At 40.3% G+C, this 24,178-nt stretch overlaps 2 protein-coding genes across 4 annotated transcripts; both read left to right on the plus strand.

The window, feature by feature from the left end:
* The first annotated feature begins 234 nt into the window (after positions 1–234).
* On the plus strand, positions 235–8,108 carry cndp1 (carnosine dipeptidase 1). Its single transcript, XM_022662413.2, has 12 exons — positions 235–353; positions 1,755–1,868; positions 2,251–2,394; positions 2,795–2,957; positions 3,044–3,132; positions 3,866–4,063; positions 4,508–4,592; positions 4,681–4,841; positions 5,617–5,781; positions 6,118–6,259; positions 6,366–6,513; positions 7,907–8,108. The coding sequence occupies exons 1-12, from the start codon at positions 351–353 to the stop codon at positions 7,977–7,979; spliced, it is 1,485 nt and encodes a 494-aa protein (XP_022518134.1). The 5' UTR covers positions 235–350; the 3' UTR covers positions 7,980–8,108.
* A 2,066-nt stretch (positions 8,109–10,174) lies between these two features.
* wdtc1 (WD and tetratricopeptide repeats 1) lies at positions 10,175–23,946 on the plus strand. Of its 3 annotated transcripts, none has more exons than XM_022662409.2 (17): positions 10,175–10,373; positions 10,542–10,603; positions 12,222–12,369; positions 13,198–13,281; positions 13,374–13,420; positions 14,775–14,886; positions 16,230–16,417; positions 16,831–17,013; positions 17,094–17,188; positions 17,287–17,402; positions 17,921–17,996; positions 18,583–18,673; positions 18,857–19,027; positions 20,099–20,334; positions 20,422–20,590; positions 21,851–22,043; positions 23,463–23,946. In XM_022662409.2, exons 3-17 carry the CDS (start codon positions 12,322–12,324, stop codon positions 23,658–23,660), a joined length of 2,007 nt encoding a protein of 668 aa, XP_022518130.1. In that variant the 5' UTR covers positions 10,175–10,373; positions 10,542–10,603; positions 12,222–12,321; the 3' UTR covers positions 23,661–23,946. The 3 variants fall into 3 exon arrangements, with proteins under 3 accessions (XP_022518130.1, XP_022518131.1, XP_022518129.1); XM_022662410.2 differs by having other exon boundaries at positions 10,548–10,603; XM_022662408.2 differs by lacking the exon at positions 10,542–10,603.
* The last annotated feature ends 232 nt before the right edge of the window (positions 23,947–24,178 follow it).

The raw sequence follows: 24,178 nt of genomic DNA on the forward strand, positions 1-24,178 counted from the left end.
GTTTCACAAGAACACAGTCTCCACAAGATTGCAGCACTTCCTCGTTCTGCAGATCTCCAGATTTATCACCAATCCAGCATTTATGGGGCTACTGGGACTGTGGAATGTGGCTGACCCTGGACTCCGCCCCCCCTGCTGTAGGTCAGTGTGTGTCCTGCTGTTTGATCAGCAGATGTTTGGACGTGTCAGCAGTAATAAACCTCAGTCTGGACCGTAATCTGAGGTTCGGTTCTAAGAGTGACCACAGGAGGTTCTGAGTATTTAACACCACAGCACACACACTCAAAGACCCGCACACACACTCTCAGATCCACTCAGCCCAGCACCCGGTAACACTACTGCTGCCCAACATGGTGAGTTCTAACCACTCTTACACTACTGACTACTTATCCTTACTATGTATTTACACTGCTGCTAAACTCAGCTATACTGTTTAGCATTTACTATTAACCATTCAGTATCCCCTATAAATTATTCTCTTTATTCTTTAAATCCACTATTTACTTTACAGCTCTGGAAAGAATTAAGAGATCACTTCAGTTTCTGAATCAGTTTCTCTGATTTTGCTATTTATAGGTTTATGTTTGAGTAAAATTAACATTGTTGTTGTATTCTACAAACTACAGTTAAACATTTCTCCTAAATTTCAAACAAAAATATTGTAATTTACAGCATTTATTTACAGAAAATGAGAAATGACTGAAATAACAAAAAAAGATGCAGAACTTTCAGACCTCAAATAATGCAAAGAAAACAAGTTCATATTCATAAAGTTTTAAGAGTTCAGAAATAATCAATATTTGGTGGAATAACCCTGGTTGGTTTTTATTCACAGTTTTAATTTCATGCATCTTGGCATCATGTTCTCCTCCACCAGTCTTACACACTGCTTTTGGATAACTTTATGCTGCTTTACTCCTGGTGCAAAAATTCAAGCAGTTCAGTTTGGTGGTTTGATGGTTTGTGATCATCCATCTTCCTCTTGATTATATTCCAGAGGTTTTTTATTTGATAAAATAAAAATAAATAAAATCATATTTTTTAAGTGGTCCCTTATTTTTTCCAGAACTGTATATTATTTTGTATTCTCTAAGAATTATTCAGTGTGTTCTTTAAATTCACGATATACTATAATATACATTATTCAGTATCCACTAAAAAATATTCATTATCCACTATGCCTTTTTAGTATCTACAGCAAATGATATATATACTTAGTATCTACAATATGCTACTGAGAATCCACTTAGTATCCACTGTGATTCATCCAGCATCCAGCATGGAGTGTTTTAAGTCCAGAATAAAAGGGGCTATTAGGAACTATTCAGTATGCAATATGAATTACTCAGTACCTATTGTACAGTATTCTTAAACCATAACTATTAGATTTTATAAAGTATTTAATATCTTATTTAAATAATCTTCTATAAATTATTTAGGATCTTCTTTGAGATATTCAGTACCTACTCTAAATTATTCACTACCTAGTATGAATTATATATAGTATCTACAAAGCCTTGTAAATACGCCCCCTCTTAGTTATTCAGTATCCACTACGTATTTGTATTTCCGGTATTTACTGTAAATTGTTTAGTATGTTCTATAAAGTTTTAACTATTTACTATATGTTATACTTTATCTATTCTTTAAATATCTACAGTCAGTTATTGATTATGTATTAGGAGTTATTGGGTATTGACTCCAGTATGAACTATTGAGTAGGTTCTAAGTGTGAGTTGTGGACGGTTCTGCAGGTGATACGAAGTGAGGTTCTGGTTCTGGTTCTGCTGTTGGGATCAGCTGTTCGGTCGTTTAAACTGGACGAGTTAATAAAGTATGTGGACTCTCACGAGGAGGAGTATGTTCAGGTACTGACCAATAATATTACACAATCTACAACAGCCACGCTAATGTAGCTAACAAAGAAAAAAAAGCTAATACCCCAGCAATTAGCACTGGAGCCTTGAGGCTAATGTAGCTAACACGTATTCTATTACGTGTTAGCTACATTAGCCTCATAGCTCCAGTGCTAATTGCTGGGGTATACTATTCTATTATTTGTAAGGCACATTACTTGTTAGCTACATTAGGCTCATAGCTCTAGCGCTAATTGACAGTGCATGCTATTTTATTTCTTGTTAGCTACATTGACATGTTAGCTTCAGTAACTAACTAAATAACAAGAAAAACACTTGTGAGACTGGGGGCAGTATTGTCCAGACTATCGCTTTAAATGATTGTTGGTTTAAGGCACTTCGGGAGTGGGTTGCTGTGGAGAGTGATTCCAGCGATGTAACAAAGCGGGAGGAGCTTCACCGAATGATGGACATGGTAGCAGAAAAACTGAGGAAGATAAAAGGAACGGTGGAGCTAGTGGACATCGGCTCACAACAGGTAAGTTTAGCTCCACTTATTCATCATACAGCAGTTTATCTACAACCATTTACCCTACAGCAGTAAAGCTCCACCCATTCATTCAGTAAAGTGCAGTTTAGCTCCACCCATTTAGCCTACAGCCGTAAAGCCCCACCCATTCATTCAGTAAAGAGCAAGTTAGCTCCACCCATTCATTCAGCCAACTGCAGTGTAAACCCACACATTTATTTAGGCTAAAGCAGTTTAGTCCCACCTATTCCTCAGACAGCAGTTTAGCTCCACCCATTTAGCCTTCATTAGTTTAGCTCCTCCATTCATTTACCTTAGAGCTGATTAGTCCCAACCATTTATCGTACAGAAGTTTAGCTCCACCCATTCAGCCTAAGGGTACTTACGTCAGTTTTTTTTTTTTGTTAAGTTACCAGACGGTAGCTCCTTGGCGTTGCCGAAAGTGGTGGTGGCGCAGTTCGGCAGCGATACGAACAAGGCGACGGTGTGCGTTTACGGACATGTGGACGTTCAGCCGGCGAAGAAGGAGGACGGATGGGCCACGGAACCGTACAACCTTACCGACATTAACGGTCAGTTTATCGTCCACTCATACTGCTGAACGTGAAATTAATTTGAATATTGATGATTAATATATTATAATGTTCTCTGCCTGTAGGGAACCTGTACGGCCGCGGGGCGTCCGATAATAAAGCTCCGGTTCTGGCCTGGATCCACGCTGTGGAGGCCTATAAAGCTCTGAACCTGGTCAGAACCTCAACCCAAACACCAGAACTTCAACCAGCAGATACTGAAACCTTCAATAACCCCAATAATACATTTATATTACACTAATTATAATACAGACAGGGATCAGGATAATGACTCTATGATAACACTGACTCTGACTCTAATAATGTCTCTGACACTGACTCTGGTAATGTTTTTGACTTTGATAATGATTCTGACTCTGATACTGATAATGACTGATTTGAACTCTGATTCTAACACTGATAATGACACTGATTTTGACAATGTCTCTGACACTGACTCTAATAATATCTCTGGTTTTGATAATGTTTCTGACTCTGATAATGTATCTGAAGTCAGGTCAGGAGGCTTTGTTTCTGACACTCACTCAAATAAAGTATTTGACTGATAATGACTCTGAAAATGACTCTGATAATGTTTCTGACTTTGACTTGACCATGTCTTCGACACTGACTCTGATTTCAACTCTGATAATGACTATGATACTGATACTGACTCTGACCAGGGTAGAACTCTGGCACTGATTTTAATTACTTTCATTTTTAATTCTGACTTCTAAACTCAGCTGATTATTCAGTCCAATATTCAATCTAACTCTAACTGAAACTCATACTCAGATTTTTTGTTTTCTGTGTCTGATTTTTTACACTGAAACTTTAATACTGACTCTGAAACTGACTCTGATTTGTTGCTCAGATTCAGATTGTAATGCCCTGTTGTTTGTTTTTAGGATCTACCGGTGAATGTGAAGTTTATAATCGAGGGGATGGAGGAGACAGGCTCTAACGGACTGGACGCCATGATTGAGTCTAAGAAAGACTCGTTCTTCTCGGATGTGGACTACATCATCATCTCAGACTGCGGCTGGCTCAGCAAACGACCCGCTCTGACCTACGGTACCCGAGGCAACTGCTACTTCTTCGCTGAGGTAGGGATTACTGCCGTTTTACACTTCCTTACACTGATTTAAAAGGAGGTTCTAGTAGCCTCTTGGTTCCTGTATGCTGGATATAAGATGAGATTGAGACGGATGGGTATGGAGGTTCTACAGGTTCCATATGGATCCTGCAGCACTTCGATAAGACTGTCATCAAATCCCAAAAAGAACCTGGATTTGATGCTAACGATGATATTATTCCAGGATTCTTACTTATGACACCACTGCAGATATAGGTGATGGACAGTCTGCTTCTCTCAGTTGAACAAAGTCCCCCCTTCAAAATATGTCAACTGGGAAAATGTTGCCTAGCAGTCCATGATCTCTCACCAAGAGGTACACTACCCAAAAGTAGCCTCTGAGAGCTACTTGTAGTGACCTCTTGTGGCGAGACCCAGTAATATTAATATTTATATTCACTTGGTGTGTTTTTAGGTGGAGGGTCCAAAGCAGGACCTTCACTCCGGCGTGTACGGAGGGACGGTGATAGAGCCAATGACTGACCTGATCGGGATATTGGGTGTGTTCTGTGTTATTATCTCATTGCTATTAATTTAATTAATGATCATCCACAATGTAAACTTATGCCCCGCCCCCTCTCCCCACAGACACAATGATCAGCCCCAGCGGGACCATCCTGATCCCCGGTATCAGGGAGGCGGTGGCGCCGTTCTCCGACGAGGAGTGGAAGATGTACCAGGACATCGAGTTCGATGTGGAGAGCTACAGGACCAAGATGGGGGTGGAGCAGCTCATGTACAGCAACAAGGTCAAACACGCCCACCTACTCAGCCCCACCCCTTTAATAAACTTACCCACTCTGGCCCACCCCTTCAATAATCCTACCCACTTGGTCCCGCCCTCAATCAAACAAGCCCCACCTCTCTTGAACAATGGCATATACTCAGCCTAGGTCCAATTTAAGGAAACTCACCCACTCTGTCCCACCCCACTCAAAGCATAACCCTCTTTCCCACCATACTAAAACCCTGCCCACTCAAACCCTTTCCACTCTGTCCTGACCCATTTAAACTTTGCCCACTTAAATTCTTCCGCGCTCAAACTCTGCCCACTCTGTCTCACCCCACTCAAACCCTGCCCATTCTGTCACCGCCCACTTAAACCCTGCCCATTCTGTCACCGCCCACTTAAACCCTGCCCACTCTGTCCCGCCTCACTCAAACCCTGCACACATAAACCCTGCCCACTCAAACCCTGTCCACTATGTCCCGCCCCACTCAAACCCTGTTCACTCTGTCCTGACCCATTCAAATTTTGCCCACTTAAATCCTTCCCCACTCAAACTCTGCCCACTCTGTCTTACCCCACTTAAACCCTGCCCACTCTGTCCCAACCAACTCAAACCCTGCCCACTCTGTCCTGACCTACCTACTCAAACCCTGCCCACTCTGTCCCACGCTCCACACGTAGCCCCGCCCACTTAAACAAAACCAACAACTTAGCCACACCCCTTTTTGAGTATGGACTAAGATAGACAGTCCCCTGCAGTATAATTGTAAACGCTGTCTGCTGTCTTCCTGCAGGTGGAACTGTTGGCTCATCGCTGGCGTCACCCCACCGTCTCCATCCATGGCATCGAGGGGGCGTTCTCGGCCCCCGGATCCAAAACCGTCATACCTGCTAAAGTCATCGGCAAGTTCTCCATCCGCCAGGTACCAGACATGGACCCTGCAGTGGTGGAGAAACAGGTGAGATCACCATCATGTGTGGGCGGGGTCTTGTGGACTAAAGAGTCACTTGTTGCTAGTTGCTGTTTACACGGACAATAGCAAGATGCCACCGGTCACTGGCCACCTTACTCCCATAATTCCCCAGGCCTCACCATGATCACACTCACCAGGGTTCAATCATCCTCATTCACAAGATAACACCTCACCACTTATACAGGTGTGGGCCTTCCCAAGCCCTGAGATCAGTTTAGACACCGCTTTTGTTCCAGGACTTTTTGGCACGACAGCGTAATCAATTATGAATAATAATTTATTATTGATTGAATATATATTTATTTCTTTTACCTGTTTCAGGTGAGTGATCACCTTCACGCTGTCTTCGCCAAGAGAAAGAGCCCCAATAAACTGAAGGTCACCATGATCATTGGTGCCAAACCCTGGCTGGCAGACCTCAAGCACCCACTGTACCACGCCGGCAAAGCAGCCGTCAAGAAAGGTCACCGGCCACTTTATTGGAAACACCTACCATACCATTAACTAACTGGACATTTTATTGGAAACAGTTCCACTTGTCTGATCTGGTGGTTTGTGTCCCGCTACAGTGTTTGATATGGAGCCGGATCTGATCCGGGAGGGCGGGACGATTCCGATCGCCAGGACGTTTCAGGACGTGACGGGGAAGAGTATCATCATGCTGCCGATTGGAGGCTTCGACGATGGACTTCACTCCCAGAACGAGAAGATGAGCAGGTAACCAAGAACATCCTGAAACGTCCTGACCACAGCGCAGTGTCACTGATACACAACACTCAAAGATTCTACAGTAGTTATAGCGCCACCTTGTGGATAATCTTCCTAGACATCAAAGAGTGAACTACAAGCTTATGATTAGGAAACACCCATATCAACCATTTCTGGTTAGTAGAACTTAATCTGAACGTTGATGTTCTTAGAATGTTCAATATCTCAACTTGTAGAACATTTTCTGAACGTTACAGTTAACATTTTTTGATTGTTCAATCTTTCAACCCAGTTTACATTTTTTGGTAAGTAACAAATGTTTGGTACGTAATTCTAATGTTAAAACTCTTGTTAGAGTTAACATTATTAGAATGTTCAGCCTGTCAACCCAGTTAACTCTTTTTGGTTAGTGAAACGTTTTCTGAATGTTACAGTTGAAGTTATTAGAATGTTCAATTTGTCAACCCAGCTAGTAATTTTTGATTAGTAGAACATTTTCCTAACATTAACATTCTTAGAATGTTCAATCTGAATGTTCAATTCAAACATTCAGAAAACATTTTTTGAACCTTTTATCTGTCAACCCAACTAACAGTTAGTAGAACGTTTTCTTAATGTTACAGTTAATGTTCTTAGAACGTTCAATCTGCCAACCCAACCTTATAATTTTTGATTAGTAGAACGTTTTCTGAAAGTTACAGTTAACGTTTTTAGAACATTCAATCTGTCGACCCACCTAACACTTTTTGGTTAGTAGATTTTTTCTGAACGTTGCAGTTAACGTTCTTAGAATTCTCAAATGGTTAACCAACCTAAAAAAAATTGGTTAGTAGAACATTTTCTAAAATGTTACAGTTAAACGTTTTTAGAACATGAGTCAAACTGTTAAGTTTTCTATGCTTTCTTTTTACATTTATATTTAAATAATGAAATGTTGTGGTAACATCACACTTAAGTCAGTAATTTAATGTTTAGTTTTGGGAATTTAACTTTTAACGCTTCAATAATGTTAGTATTCATCTAGCTGGGAATTTTATGTGAGAAACTTTCTAATAACATAAGAACTGTTATTATGTCACACGTTTTCAGAACATTCCTGAGACTTAATGGATTATTGATGAATATTTTCTTAATTATTGGGTTATTGATTAATTGTTTATTGATTAATGGTTTATTGTTCAATATTTTATTGATGAATGGTTTATTGCTAATTGATTATTGATTAATATTTTGTTGATTAATATTTTGTTGAAGTATAAATGACTGATTATGGTTTGTTGATTTATGGTTTATTGATTAATATTTTTATTGATTGATTGTTTTTTTTTTTTTGATTAATTGATTATAGATAATTTTTTTGATTAATTGATTATTGAAGAGTTTATTTGTGATTATTTTTCAGGTATAACTACATCGAGGGGACGAAGCTGTTCATCGCGTATTTGCAGGAGGTGTCTCAGATCAAAGCGACCTGATCATCTTTAATTTACTGATTAATAACTTTAATATCAGCTTTAATATCAGAATTTATATTCTCTACACTGTTTCAATGCAGAACTCTGCTGATCCAAATACAGAATTAAACTTCTTTTATTAAATATAAACCTGTGTCTCTGTGTCTGATTGTTATTTTACACATAAAAAAAATAAATACAGTGTTTTATTTTCTTGCTGCTTTTATTTAGAGTTAGCTTTAAGCTGGAGTTTTGACGGGGAGGCTTTTATTATATATATCACAGACCGGAAGTGCATCGATGAGACCAACTGTTGCCAGGTTGTGCAGCTTTACCCTCTTCCTAAGTGAAAATAAAACAATATATAAAAAAATAACTGTTTTCTAAATAAATTTATAAACGATAATGCTTTAAAGTTTAAATATTTTTTTCCTGAACATTCATTTTTAGAAACTTGAAATAAATAAATAATAGTTTAATTATTTTGGAATTGTAAGCAGCTAGGATAGATTTAATTGTTCTGTACTTCTATGTGTTTAAAGAAAGTTTATGTAATATTATGTAATATTGTAAAGTATAAAGTGTTTATATGGGATTTTTAAAACTGTGCATTTCTTTTTTTATATTCTAAATATGAGGTTTCAACCCAAAACTTATAAAATAAATATAATCTAGTCTATTTTTAATAAAGTTTAATTAATAAAGCTCGGTATTTCTTTATTTTATACCTACATTTTATACCTTTATATTACTTTTGCTTCATTTCACTCTGTATTAATGAACATATTACCAGTCAAAAGTTTGGACACGCCTCCTCTCTTATTTAGTTGATTAATGATTAATTCATCTCAGTTCATTTATCATCAAGTTTAGATCAGGCGATTAATGTAGAAAATAAATTAAATATATTAAATAAAGAAAAAACACTGAATTAGAATGTTTTCTCTTATTACTTTCATTAAAGGTTTAAATTATACTTGTACTAACATTTTTATATTTACACTATTTTAAATAAATATAGTTATAATTTATGGATAAGGAATTTATTTGATTTATATATGAAATGAAAACCCAAAAATCAGTGTCTCAAAAAAATTAGAATATTATATAAGACCAATTGGTACTTTTGGCAGTGTGGGCAGTGTGCCAAGTTCTGCTGGAAAATGAAATCCTCATCTCCATAAAAAGTGTGAGCAAAGGCAAGCATGAAGTGCTGTAACATTTTGCGGGAAAACACTGACTTAGCAGTATTTCTTTATTTTGAGAAAGAAAGTCATTATTTTGAGATAATATCTCATTATTCTGAGACAATATCTTATTATTTTGAGATAGTAAGTCATTATTTTGAAAGAAAAAGCAAACACACTTTAAACACACAGTCTCAAAATGACCTAATGCCTCAGAATAATTAGATAGCACCTTAAAATAATGACTTATTATCTTAAAATAATAAATTAATTCCTAAAAAATTAGATATCATTGCAAAAAATTGTTATTATTTTAAAATAATGACTTACTATCTCAAAATAATGAGATAGCAGTTTATTTAATAATAAAAAAAATTGCAGATTTTTTTTGTTGTCAGAAATGAGCCTCCATAGCTGTCATTTTTTATGGAGATGAGGATTTCATTTTCCAGCAGGACTTGGCACACTGCCCACACTGCAGAAAGAACCAGTTGGTCTTCAATCAATCAATCAATCAATCAATCAATCAATCAATCAATCAATCAATCAATCAATCAATCAATCAATCAACCATTTTCACATGGTAAAACATTGAGGGTGACCCTCATTTAAAATGTTGCCGAGCGTTTACATCAAAGGGATTCAAAACATTTAATACTAAATTAGAAATAAAAAATAAATAAAATAACAATAAATAAATAAAAGAACTAATACTAATTTTAAACCATCATTTAATATATACGAATGAAATGTATATGTATAATAGAAAATTCTAAAAGACCATAAACACTAATTGAAATACAATATAAATAAAAAGGTAAGAATAAAACTAAGGTAAAATTATAAAAATTATAAGAAATTATAAAATGATAATAATGAACTAAGAACATAAGGATAAAAAAAATCAATGAAATAATAAGAATGCGATAAACTAATAAAAAAGGAAAATTTTAACTTTTAGAAACTAAACTTATATATAAGCGTCACATTTTAAACTTAGAATTACTGATGTAAGGAGGGATATTTGCGGTGGGATTTGGCAACCCGTGGGTGTGTGTTTAGTGTATGGTCTGATCCACAGTCCGGGTTCTGCAGGTTCTGCTGGTGGTTCTGCTGGTTCTCCGGGTTCTGATGGTTCTGGACTGATCGCGGATATACAGGCGGTTCGGTTTTGGATCCGGAATTAAATAAAGCGACTCAGACCGAGCAGAGTACGCTCCGGTACCGGGTGAGCTCTGGGCTAAGCTAGGCTAGGCTAGGCTAGGCTAAGCTAAGTTGGCTAGGCTAACGGCTAACAGCAGCGCAGTAAACACACAGTCCGCTTCATCATATTTGTTATTATTAATATATTATCTCTGATTATCGATGATTAATAATTCTGTTTTTGATCCCTGAGGTTCAGCGCTGTGCGCACAGGCTGATAGTTCTGCACCTGCGCAGATCAGACTCCAACACCGGGTTTGTTTTTAGCATCGAAGCTAACAGTCCAATACCTGATCAATAATCAATACACCAGCTGACACCAGATCCTACAGCCTATCCTACAGCGTATCAGTTTAGAATCAGATCAGAATTAGAATCAGATCAGAATTATACTCTGTATCATTTTAGAATCAGATCAGAATTAGAATCAGATCAGAATTAGAATCAGATCAGAATTATACTCTGTATCATTTTAGAATCAGATCAGAATTAGAATTAGATCAGAATTAGAATCAGATCAGAATTATACTCTGTATCATTTTAGAATCAGATCAGAATTAGAATTAGATCAGAATTAGAATCAGATCAGAATTATACTCTGTATCATTTTAGAATCAGATCAGAATTAGAATCAGATCAGAATTAGAATTAGATCAGAATTAGAATCAGATCAGAATTATACTCTGTATCATTTTAGAATCAGATCAGAATTAGAATCAGATCAGAATTAGAATTAGATCAGAATTAGAATCAGATCAGAATTATACTCTGTATCATTTTAGAATCAGATCAGAATTAGAATCAGATCAGAATTAGGATTAGATTTGGAATCAGTTTAGAATAAGATCAGAATTAGAATTAGACTCTGGATCAGCTTAGAATTAGAATTAGACTCGGGATCAGTTTAGAATCAGATCAGAATTAGAATTAGAATCAGCCTTAGAATCAGATCAGAATTAGAATCAGACTCTGGATCAGTTTAGAATCAGATCAGAATTAGAATTAGAATCAGCCTTAGAATCAGTTTAGAATCATATCAGAATTAGAATTAGACTCAGTATCAGCTTAGGATCAAACTCAAATCAGACTCACAATCAGTTTAGAACCAGATTCAGAACAGAATCAGCAGTGGCTTAGAATTAGATCAGAATTAGAATCAGACTCAGAATCAGTTTAGACTCAGACTCAGCCTGGATCAGATATCCGAATCAGACTCTAACGCAGACTTAGAATTAGATTAATATCTGACTTTTAACTCCGAATCAGCATCAGTTTAGAATCGGAATTCAAACTTAGAATTAGACTCAGATCAGACTTTTAACTCGGAATCAGATTAAAATTTGAATTACAAATTTGATTTATTTGTTTAATTGTTAACAATATTTAATATAGTTTATATTCAAATTTAAATATCTGATTATGGTTAGTAATTTACAAATAATTTCATTGGTAGGCTGTGTTATCGTCATTGTCATAGTTATTAGTATTAACTGGTCTAAAGAGAAAAGCAGCACATGGTTCGGATTTAAAGCTCTTTTAGGTCTGATAATTTGTACAAAGTGGTGCTAAGCAGTTTTTAAAGAGAGTACCTGTTAATGGAAATATGACTGGGTGTTTTTTTTTTGATTAGCATATAGTAAAAAATAACTGTGGTTGGTGGATCACCATGTCAGTCAAGTGTGGAGCTTCAAAAGTGGCATCGGTAAACAGGAAACCTGTGCCACTCGTTATTCTGGAGCCCAGAATATGACAGTAATATAATTACGCATACTTGTTTCTTGGGCACTAAAAGGCATTTACTCATCAGTTTTTAGTAGATATCGCTTTTGTATATATTTGCAGTAATTTATGAATTTTATTTATGTTATTGTAGCTCCAGTGCGGCCGGCTGTGTGGCGGTACAGGTTGTACAGATGCCAGGTGACCTCTGACCCGTGACCTCAAGGCCATGATCAGAGTTACGCTGTGAAGCCATGTCTCAGAGGAACATCGCCGGAGATATCCTGCACCGGCAGATCCGGGTGAGTTCATTACATCACCAGGCAGAGGCAGAGTGAGGTAGAGGCAAAACGAGGTCAAGTGTGAGGTAGAATGAGGTAATGTAAGGTACAGGTAAAACGAAGCAGTAGATGCAGAGTGAGGTCAAAGTACAGTCAGGTCAATATTGGTAGAATCAGAGCGAGGCAGTCTGGGGTAGAATAGAGGAAGAGTGAGGTAGATTGTGGTAGAATGTGAGTGAGAAAGAGTGCAGTAGTGGTAGAGTGAGGTCAAGTAAGGTAGAGGGAGAATGAGGCAGACTGAGGTAGTGTGACTGAGGTATAGCAAGGTCCAGTGAGGTAGAGGCAGGGTGAGGTAGTGTGGTTGAGGTACAGCGAGGTCAAGGTAGGTCGAGGCAGAGTGCTGTAGAGGTAGCGTGAGACAGAATGAGGGAGTGCGAGGTACAGGCAGTGAAGGCAAAAGTGAGGTAGAGGCAGGGTGAGGTAGTGCGGTTGAGGTTCAGCGAAGTAAAGTATGGTTGAGTTAGATTCAGGTGTAGATAGTGGAGTTACTGTACAGACAGTGAAGGAAGAGCGAGGCAGGGTGACTTAGAGGCAGGGTGAGGTAAAGCGAGGTTAAGTGAGGTAAAGGCAGGGTGACTTAGAGGCAGGGTGAGGTAGAGACAGTGAAGGAAGATCGAGGCAGGGTGAGGTAGAGGCAGGGTGGCTTAGAGGCAGGGTGAGGTAGACCGAGGTTAAATGAGGTAGAGGCAGGGTGAAGTAGAGGTTTTGGAGTTCATGCTGATCCTAATTTTTTCTTCCTGAGTTCAGAAGGTTTCTGTTAGTGACGATGTTCTGTTTTGTGTTCTGCAGGAGAACCGGGCTCTGGGATTTCAGAGACATTATCATGTGACTGATCCCTTTATAAAGCGCCTCGGCCTGGAGGCGGAGCTAGAGGTAATTTACTGATAAATGGACCAATAGAAATTGTTCATTAGATGTGAGGTTTTTGCGCGAGTGTGACGGTGTAATTGTGTTTTGTGTTTCAGGGTCACTCAGGCTGTGTGAACTGTCTGGAATGGAACGAGAGAGGAGAGTAAGGGCCCCTTACTAGTGCCCCTTACTAGTGCCCCTTACTAGTGCCCCTTACTAGTGCCCCTCTACTAGTACTCTTACTAGTGCCCCTTACTAATGCCCCTTACTTGTGCTCCTCTACTAGTACTCTTACTAGTGCCCCTTACTAATGCCCCTTACTAGTGCTCCTCTACTAGTACTCTTACTAGTGCCCCTTACTAGTGCTCCTCTACTAGTACTTTTACTAGTGCCCCTCTACTAGTACTCTTACTAGTATTCTTACTAGTGCTCTTACTAGTGCCTCTCTACTAGTACTCTTACTAGTGCCCCTCTACTAGTGCTCTAACTAGTGATCTTACAAGTGCCTTTCTACTAGTGCCCTTACTAGTGCTCTTACTAGTGCTCTAGTGCTCTTACTAGTGCCCCTCTGTTGTGCCCTTACTAGTGCCCTTACTAGTGCCCTTACTAGTGCCCTTACTAGTGCCCTTACTAGTGCTCTTGCTAGTGCCCTTACTAGTGCTCTTACTAGTGCCTTTACTAGTTCTCTTACTAGTGCCCCTCTACTAGTGCTCTTACTAGTGCCCCTCTACTAGTGCCCTTACTAGTGCCCCTCTACTAGTACTCTTACTAGTGCCCTTACTAGTGCTCTAACTAGTGCTCTTACTAGTGGCCCTTACTACTGCCCTTTCTAGTGCCCTTACTAGTGCCCTTTACTAGTGCTCCTCTACTAGTGCTCTTATTAGTGCCCCTCTTCTAGTGCTCTTACTAGTGCTCTTACTTGTGCCCCTTACTAGTGCCCTTACTAGTGCTCCTCTACTAGTGCTCTTACTAGTGCCCCTCTACTAGTGCCCCTCTACTAGTGCCCCTCTACTAGTGCCCTTACTAGTGCCCTTACTAGTGCTCTTACTAGTGCTCTTACTAGTGCCCCTTACTAATGCCCCTTACTAGTGCCCCTCTACTAGTGCTCTTACTAGTGCTCTTACAAGTGCCCCTTACTAGTGCCCCTTACTAGTGCCCCTCTACTAGTGCCCCTCTACTAGTGCCCCTCTACTAGTGCCCCTCTACTAGTGCCCCTCTACTAGTGCTCTTATTAGTGCTCTTACTAGTGCCCTTACTAGTGCCTCTCTACTAGTGCTCTTACAAGTGCCCTTTACAAGTGCCCCTTACTAGTGCCCTTAACTAGTACCCTTAACTAATCTGCCCTAGGCTAAATGGGTGGAGCTAAACTAATCTAAATTAAACTGCCGTAGGCTGAATGGGTGTAGCTAAACTATACTAAATTAAACTGCTGTAGGCTGAATGGGTGGAGCTAAATTACAGTATATTAAGTTGCGGTTCTACGTTGATGACGTAGTTGTTGATGTTTGGTTCTCCAGCTTGTTGGCGTCCGGTTCCGATGATCAGCACGCCATCGTGTGGGATCCTCTCCGACACAAGAAGCTCATCACTATGCACACAGGTCATGCAGCTAACATCTTCTCAGTGAAGGTATGGCCACGCCCACTTCACATTGTTACAGAATATCAATATCACAATATATCGTATCGTATAGTATCGTATCTTTTTGTTTGCGATGTATTATGAATACATGAAGTCAAATAGGGATATTGTTATAGAAAACATAGGCGCTCTATACTCTTTAAGCCCCGCCCCCGAATTAGACCTTAGCGACCATCACAGATATGATAGCAACCACCAAACAACACTTTGGCAACCACCTGGAACATATTAGCAACTACATGGAATATGTAAACAACTGCTAAGCAACACAATAGCAACCACCACAGATGTGAAAGCTGCCACCAAGCAATCTCTTAACAACACCCTAGCAACCACTTTACATATGATGGCAACTGCCTAGCAATGAATTCTCAACAACTCAGCAACCCTTTGCAACACATTAGCAACCACCTAGCAAACACTCAACATCATCTTAGCAACCACCTGGAACATCTTAGCAACTACATGGAATATGTTAGCAACTGCTTAGCAACACAATAGTAACCACCACAGATGTGAAAGCTGCCACCTATCAACCACTTAACAACACCCTAGCAACCACTTTACATATGATAACACCGTAGCAACCACTTGAAATACTTAGCAATCACCTAGGAACGCCTTAGCAACCACCTCTAATACCTTAGCAACTGATAAGCAACACCTAAGCAATCAGCACAAATATGATAGCAACCATCCATCAACAGCTCTTCAACTTCAAACTTCAGCAAGCACCTGGAATTCTGTAGCAACAACTTAACAACATCTTAAAAACCACTTGGTAAACCATAGCAACACCATAGCACCCACTTTGCAATTACCTAGAATTCCATAGCAACCATGTATCCAAAGGTATTTGTGCACTGCTCTTTTAGCTGTAGTTTAGCCAAAAGTTAAAAAGTGAACTTTAGCTTTTAGCGGAAAGTTAAATTTTTTAAAGTTATTAACGTACTTTTCCAAGCCAACTTAAAGTTTGTTATTGAACTTTTCTAGTTGTATTGTGATATATAGAGTATTGCAGAATCACAGTATCGTGATATAAAATAACTTTTTTGCTAATTGTGTCTCAGATATGCAGATATGTAAATGTTTACCACAAGAGGGCGCAACCTACAGTCAGTAAGTGACGTTTACTATAGTCGTGTACATCTCGTACGTTTGTTGTGAGGAGATTAGTGAACTGATACCGAGCATAATAAAAAGCTTCCCTACGTTCCTATAGTGAACTTCCTGGGTGTTATTATTTATATTATTTTTATTTTTAAATGGGTGGAGCTAAACTGCTGTAGGCTGTGTGGGCGTGGCTAACCTTCACCTGTGTTGCGTTGCAGTTCCTGCCGCACTCCGGAGATCGGATATTGGTGACGGGAGCTGCCGATACCAAAGTGCACGTTCACGACCTGACGGCCAAGGAGACCATCCACATGTTCTCCGACCACACCAACCGCGTCAAGCGCATCGCTACCGCCCCCATGTGGCCCAACACCTTCTGGAGTGCGGCGGAGGACGGCATCATCAGGTGCGTCCACAACTGTTTTCACAGTTAGTTCTGACTCTGCAATGTGATTGGCTGAGAGGCATTCTATGAGTACCTTTATCAGCCGGAAATGCACTGTAACCAAAGCTCTCCATGTATTACTGCATTACTCTGCCACATACAGGTAACCTATCAACCATTCAGCGCTTACAAGCCAAACAGAGCAGCTACAAACAGAGCAGCAATGGAACTATTTTAACTTTCAATAAACAGAGTTATGAAACTGTGGTATAACAACAATAATACACTCAAGGTTCGTGCTATAAAGTGCTACGTGCTCAAAATTGCTACCTATGACCAAATCACAGCTGTGATGTTATTCATGATAACACACTCCCTCTATTGCTTGAATATATGCGTGTATAACAGCAGGGGGCGGTGTTGTGTATCCGCAGGCAGTATGATCTGAGGGAGAGCAGTAAGCGATCGGAGGTATTGATCGATCTGACGGAGTACTGCGGGCAGCTGGTGGAGGCTAAGTGTTTAGCCGTGAACCCGCGGGACAACAACTACCTGGCGGTGGGAGCTAACGGCCCGTTCGTCCGGCTCTACGACATCCGGATGATCCACAACCACAGGTACCGTACGGTTCAGCAGCAATTGCAGGAGATGGAGGTGAGTTACGAGGTTCTGAATGTGTGGTGGTGTCGTTATGCAGGAAGTCTGCGGGTCAGAGTGTATCTGCTGGAGTTCACACCTTCTGCGATAAACAGAAGCCCATTCCGGATGGAGCCGGACAGTACTACGTAGCAGGTACCGACCGGACCACTCCTCGCTTCAATACACGTTACCCGGAGCGTCGCATCAGGTAATACTCTGATATTAATATCATTTTTAATTATGATGTTCAGGTCATCTCCCTGTGAAGCTTCCAGACTATAATAACCGGCTGAGGGTTCTGGTGGCCACCTACGTCACCTTCAGTCCGGACGGGACGGAGCTGCTGGTGAACATGGGTGGAGAGCAGGTGAGGAGACGGAATTATACTGAGATTTACTCAAAAATTAACATTTTTAGTCAAAACTGAAGGAAATGAAACGTAGATTACGCCAGAAGTGCAAATGGATCACATGTGAGCGAATGCTATGCTTAGAAACAGAGAACAGATGCTAAACGTTCAGCTAACGTTACTATCCTAGTCCTGTAGAGCTCATACAGGGTCTTATATCTAAGGAACAGACAAGATTTGAAAGACGAATGAGACTAAGTGTGATCAGTGATGCTGAACGATTGCTTTAGTGTCATTAAAGGTGAGTGGAGTGTAAAAATGAACTTAAACCTGCCGTTTGCCTGCGTTGTATCGAGCAGCGTTTCGATACGAAGTGATATGACTTTTAATAAACTAGTCGTTGTTTGTTATAATTAAATTATTCTTTTCACATTTTTGGACGGACAACAAATTTCCCCTTTTTTTTGACGCAGCTTTGCAGTGAATCTGATTTAATGTAGTGTGTGATTGTAATTGTGCGTATATTTGTTCTGCAGGTGTATCTGTTTGATCTAACGTTTAAACAGAGGCCGTACACCTTCCTACTGCCCAAGAAGTGCCATTCCTCATCAGGTATCGCACTCTCGCACTCGCACCTTTTGACCTTTTACTCTTACCCTTGCACCCTAACCCTTGTTCCCTGAAACTCATACCTTCATGTTCATACTTTTGCACATCTACCCTGACCTACCTCTCACATTCCCACTTGTACCCTGACCCTCATGACCCTCATGCTCGTACCCTGACCCTCGCACCCTCGTGCCCTGACAGGGTACGAGCATAAGGGTAGAGGTGCCAGGATACGAGACTGTAAATCTGTTAAGTGTCAGGGTATCAGCGCGAGAGTACTTGCACACTTGTGCCCTGGCACTCGTACACTGACACTCGTACACTCACACCCTCTCACTCCTACCCTGACACTTGGACAGTCGTGTCCTGATTCTTTTGTCCTCACACTGGTACCCTCATGCTCATTCTCTTGCGCTCGTACCCTGACACTCGTACCCTCGTGCTCGTACCCTGACACTTCTACCAACGTTCTTGTATCCTTCTTTGTTCTCGTACCCTCGTGCTCATATCTGATCATATTTCAGATATCTGTGGTGAATTCTGAGATACAGGAGTTTATCTGGCTGAATGTTCTTTAATTGTGCTGCAGAGGTGCAGAACGGGAAAACCACCAATGGCGTGTCCAACGGAATCCATCTACCCACCAGCCGACTCAAACTGGCTAATAGCAAAGCTTCCAGGTACATCCGGCAGTGCTGTGATTGGGTAGTTTAACCTGTGTAGGAAAAAATCACATTAATCCTCTCTGTCTCTCTGTGTCTATCTTTATATCTCTCTGTGTCTCTCTGAGTATCTCTGAGTATCTCTGTTAATCTCGGTGTCTCCCTGAGTATCTTGGTGTCTCTCTGTGTATCTCTGTGCAGTGCGGCGGAGTTACCCCCGCGGTTGGAGAGAATAAAGCAGCAGGCTAATGATGCGTTTGCGAGGCAGCAGTGGACTCAGGCCATCCAGCTCTACAGTCTGGGTATCCACGCCGCCGGCCACCACGCCATGCTGTACGGCAACCGCGCCGCCGCCTACATGAAGCGCAAGTGGTACGTACACCTAAACCTCCACCCACAGACAATTCCAGGCCCCCCCACCAGTTGCATGATTTTATTGAACACAGCATGTTAATATTCACAGTGAGAGTAAATAAAAGTATGTGAATCTTTGTATTTAATAACTGGTAGATCCTCCTTTAGCAGCAAAAACCTCAACCAATGGTTTCCTGTAGCTGCAGATCAGACCTGCAGAACGGTCAGGAGGAATTCTGGATCATTCCTCTTCACTAAACTGTTTCAGTTCAGCTATAATATTATGGGATATCTGGTGTGAATCTCTCTCTTGAGGTCATGATGCTGCAGCACCTCAGTTGGGTTTAGGAGGTCAGGACTCTCCAGAAGGAGTATTAATTTATTTTCTTCTGTTGAAGTCGTTCGGTTGTTGATTTAATTCTATGTTTTGGGTCGTTGTTCTGTTGCATCATCCATCCTCTGTTGAGCTTCAGTTGGAGGACAGACGGTCTTAAGTTTTCCTGCTAAATGTCTTGATAAACTTTAATTTTTCCGTTGATGATGGAAATCCGTCCAGACCCTGAGACAACAAAGCAAAGCAGCACCAAACCATGATTCTCCCTCCACCATGTTTCACAGTTGGCATGAGGTTTTGATGATGGTGTGCTGTGCATTGTGTTTTCCTTCAAACAACTCAATTTTGGTTTAATCTGTCCACAGTATATTTATCCAGTAGTGCTGTAGGGGAACATCCAGGTGCTCTTTTACTTCAAACTTCAAACGTGCAGCTTTTTGTGTTTTTTTTTTTTTTTTGGACAGCAGTGGTTTCCTCTGTGGTGTCCTCCAATGAACTCCATTCTCGTTTAGTGTTTTCTTTATTGTATTTATTGATTTGTGAACAAAAATATTGCATGTTCCAGAGATTTCTGTATTCACTCTTCAGCTGACACTCTAGGATTCTTCCTCACCTCATTGATCATTCTGTGCTGTGCTCTTACAGTCATCTTTACAAGACGACCACGCCTAGAGAGAGTAGCAGCAACAGTGCGACTGTATGTTTAATATATGTGTATGTATATGTGTAATATATGTGTATATATATATTTGCAGGGACGGGGATCATTACGACGCTCTGAGGGACTGTCTGAAGGCGCTGGCGCTGAACCCCGGGCACCTGAAGGCTCATTTCCGGTTGGCGCGCTGTCTGTTCGAGCTGAAGTACGTGGCGGAGGCTCTGGAGTGTCTGGATGATTTTAAGGGTAAATTTCCGGAGCAGGCTCACAGCAGCGCCTGCAGCGCCCTGGATAAAGATATTAAAGCTGCCCTCTTCTCCAAATCCGACTCGGGTAAGAGCCGTTACATATATATATACATATATATAAATACAACCTGTTACATCCGACTGATGGTGTTCTCTCTATCCGCTGATCCAGCGGAGGAGAAGAAAGGAAACAGCTCCATCCGTTTCCACAACTTCAGCCGTAAAGAGTCGATCCCGGAGGACGAGATCATTCTGAGAGAACGAAGCTTCGACTACAAGCATCGATACTGCGGACACTGCAACACCACCACCGACATCAAAGAGGCCAACTTCTTCGGCAGGTCCGGCATTATGTACTGCACTCAATATATACGCCACTATGTATATATATATATATATATATATATATATATATATATATATATATATGTCTCTATGCATACGCCACTATGTACAACTATATACAATGTCACTGTATATATGTCACTATATATACCCATCTATATATATCTATACACATCTTTATCTCTACTCTTCTATATCTATACCCATCTATATACATTTTCACCAATCCATATACATATTTACCCATCCATACCTATACTCCTCTTTATCTATACCCATCTGTATACATTTATACCCATCCGTATACATCTATACCCATCTGTATACATCTATACCCATCCGTATACATCTATACCCATCTGTATACATCTATACCCATCCGTATACATCTATACCCATCCGTATATATCTATACCCATCCGTATACATCTATACCCATCCGTATACATCTATACCCATCCGTATACATCTATACCCATCTGTATATATCTATACCCATCCGTATACATCTATACCCATCCGTATACATCTATACCCATCCGTATACATCTATACCCATCCGTATACATCTATACCCATCCGTATACATCTATACCCATCCGTATACATCTATACCCATCCGTATACATCTATACCCATCCGTATACATCTATACCCATCCAGTATACTTCTAGATCTATATCCATCCCTATCTAAAACCATTCATACCCATTATTACCCCTTTAACATTTTTACATTTTGTCACCTTAAAAATTAAATATATTTTATTGTGATTTAATGAAAAACATGTGGAAGAAGGTTTTTATGCTCAGATCAGATCAAAGTTGAACTTTTTGGCCTAAATCCAAAGCACTATGTGTGGTGGAAAAGTAACACACCCTGATCCCCACTGTGAAACATGGTGGCGGCAGCATCATGCTGTGGGGATGAGCTTTTCTTCAGCAGGGACAGATTTAGGAAGCTGGTCAGAGTTGATGGAGGGAAGATGGATGGAGATAAATAAATACAGAACAATCCTGGAAGAAGAAAAGCTGTTGGAGGCTGTAAAAGACTTGAGATCTTCCGGCAAGACGATGACCCTAAACATACAGGCAGAGCTACAGTGGAGCTATAATGATTTAGATCAGAGAATATTCATGTGTTAGAATGATCCAGTCTTAAATCCCACTGATATATGAAACCTGCTGTTCACAGACGCTCTCTTTATCAGTGCTGATATACAGGAGTATTAATACTGTGTGTGTTTGTGTGTTCAGTAAAGGTCAGTACATCGTGAGCGGGTCTGATGACGGCTCGTTCTTTATCTGGGAGAAGGAGACGACTAATCTGGTTCGGATTCTTCAGGGAGACGAGTCGATAGTGAACTGCCTTCAGCCGCATCCCAGCTACTGCTTCCTCGCCACCAGCGGCATCGACCCCGTCGTCCGGCTCTGGACCCCCCGACCCGAGGTCTCGCCCCGTCCCCGCACGTACACTAATACTATACACACGATATACACACTATACACTATATACACTATACATACTATATAAACTATATATACTATATACACTGTACACTATATACACACGATATACACTATATACACTATATATACTATATAAACTATATATACTATATACACTGTACACTATATACACACGATATACACTATATACGCTCTATACGCTCTATACACACTATACACTATATATACACACTATACACACTATACATTATATACACACTATACGCATTATATACACTATATACACTATACATACTATATAAACTATATATACTATATACACTGTACACTATATACACACGATATACACTATATACACTATATATACTATATAAACTATATATACTATATACACTGTACACTATATACACACGATATACACGATATACACTATATACGCTCTATACACACTATACACTATATATACACACTATACATTATATACACACTATACGCATTATATACACTATATACACTATACACTACATACATGCTATACACTCTATACACTATATACGCTCTATACACACTATACACTAATAATACTATATACACTCTATACACACTATACACTAATAATACTATATACACTCTATACACACTATACACACTATACACTATATACACTATACACTATATACGCTCTATACACACTATACACTATATATACACACTATATGCGCTATATACACTATATATACTCTATACACACTAAACACACTATAAACTATATACGCACTATACACTATATACACTACATATACTATATACACTATACACTATATACATGTTATACACTATATACATGTTATAGACTAATACACACTATACACATTACATACAGTGTATCACAAAAGTGAGTACACTCCTCACATTTCTGCAGATATTTAATACATCTTTTCATGGGAAACACTGACAAAATTTTAACACAATGAAAAGTAGTCTGTGTGCAGCTTACTGTATATAACAGTGTTTATTGTCCCCTTAAAAATAACTCAATATACAGCCACTGTTCTGCTGCTCAGTTTCAGGATGTTGGCAGTGTTCCTGTAGCGCAACAGTTCGTCCTTTTAGATCCTCAGAGAGTTCTTTGCCATGAGGCGCCATGCTGGAATTTTCAGTGATGAGTATGAGAGAGTTTTGTGAGAGCTGTCCTACACAACTGAACACACCTGCTCCCTGTGCACACCTGAGACCTAGTAACAGTAACGAGTCACATGACATTTTGGAGGGAAAATGACGAGCAGTGCTCAGTTTTGACCTTTCGGGGTGTAGTTTCGTAGGGGTGTACTCACTTTTGTGACACTGTGTACACTATATGCAGTCTGCTTGTGCGTGACCGGTTGCGCGTGTGTTTCAGGCGGAGGTGGATAACGGGCGTGTGGTGGAGGATATGGAGGGGGCGGCGCAGGCCAATCAGAGGCGGATGAACGCTGATCCTCTGGAGGTGATGCTGCTGAACATGGGCTACAGAATCACCGGCCTGAGCAGCCGCGGCCCCGACGCCTCCGACGACGAGGACAGCACCGAGGGGCAGGTGCAGTGCCGGCCCAGCTAGAACCTGCCACCTGCCACCCGCAGCGCGAGAGAGCGTGTGTGTGTGTGTGTGTGTGTGTGTGTGTGTGTGTGTATGAATGTGTGTGTGAGGAGGGGAAATGCACCATAGATATTCTGAGTGTGTATTTGTGACTGAACAGCGCCCCCTGGGAGAGGAACGGAGAACTTCAGCCTGAAGAGGTTCCCAAGCCCCGCCCCCTACTGTACTGGAGCCACGCCCCCATCAGCGAGCACATCCTGATACACAGCCTGACTCCTGCATTAAAGGAGAACTCTGGTGTAAAATGGACTTTATTGTAGTAAAACATGATAAAATTCTTATCTTTGATGAATAGCACACCTCCGTTCTCCCACAGCGTTCAGAGATCCAGAAATTTTAACAGTTTATCCAACAAACACCCTTCAGACTGGGAGATACGGGGCATAATTTACCCTGATAAATCACTTTTTACACCGTTATCCAGCTCAAAGTAGCTCCACACCTCCTTACTAGAATCCAGAGAGTCCTGATATTTAAAA

Source organism: Astyanax mexicanus, chromosome 1 (assembly GCF_023375975.1).
Source record: "Astyanax mexicanus isolate ESR-SI-001 chromosome 1, AstMex3_surface, whole genome shotgun sequence".
Lineage (NCBI taxonomy): Eukaryota > Metazoa > Chordata > Actinopteri > Characiformes > Acestrorhamphidae > Astyanax > Astyanax mexicanus.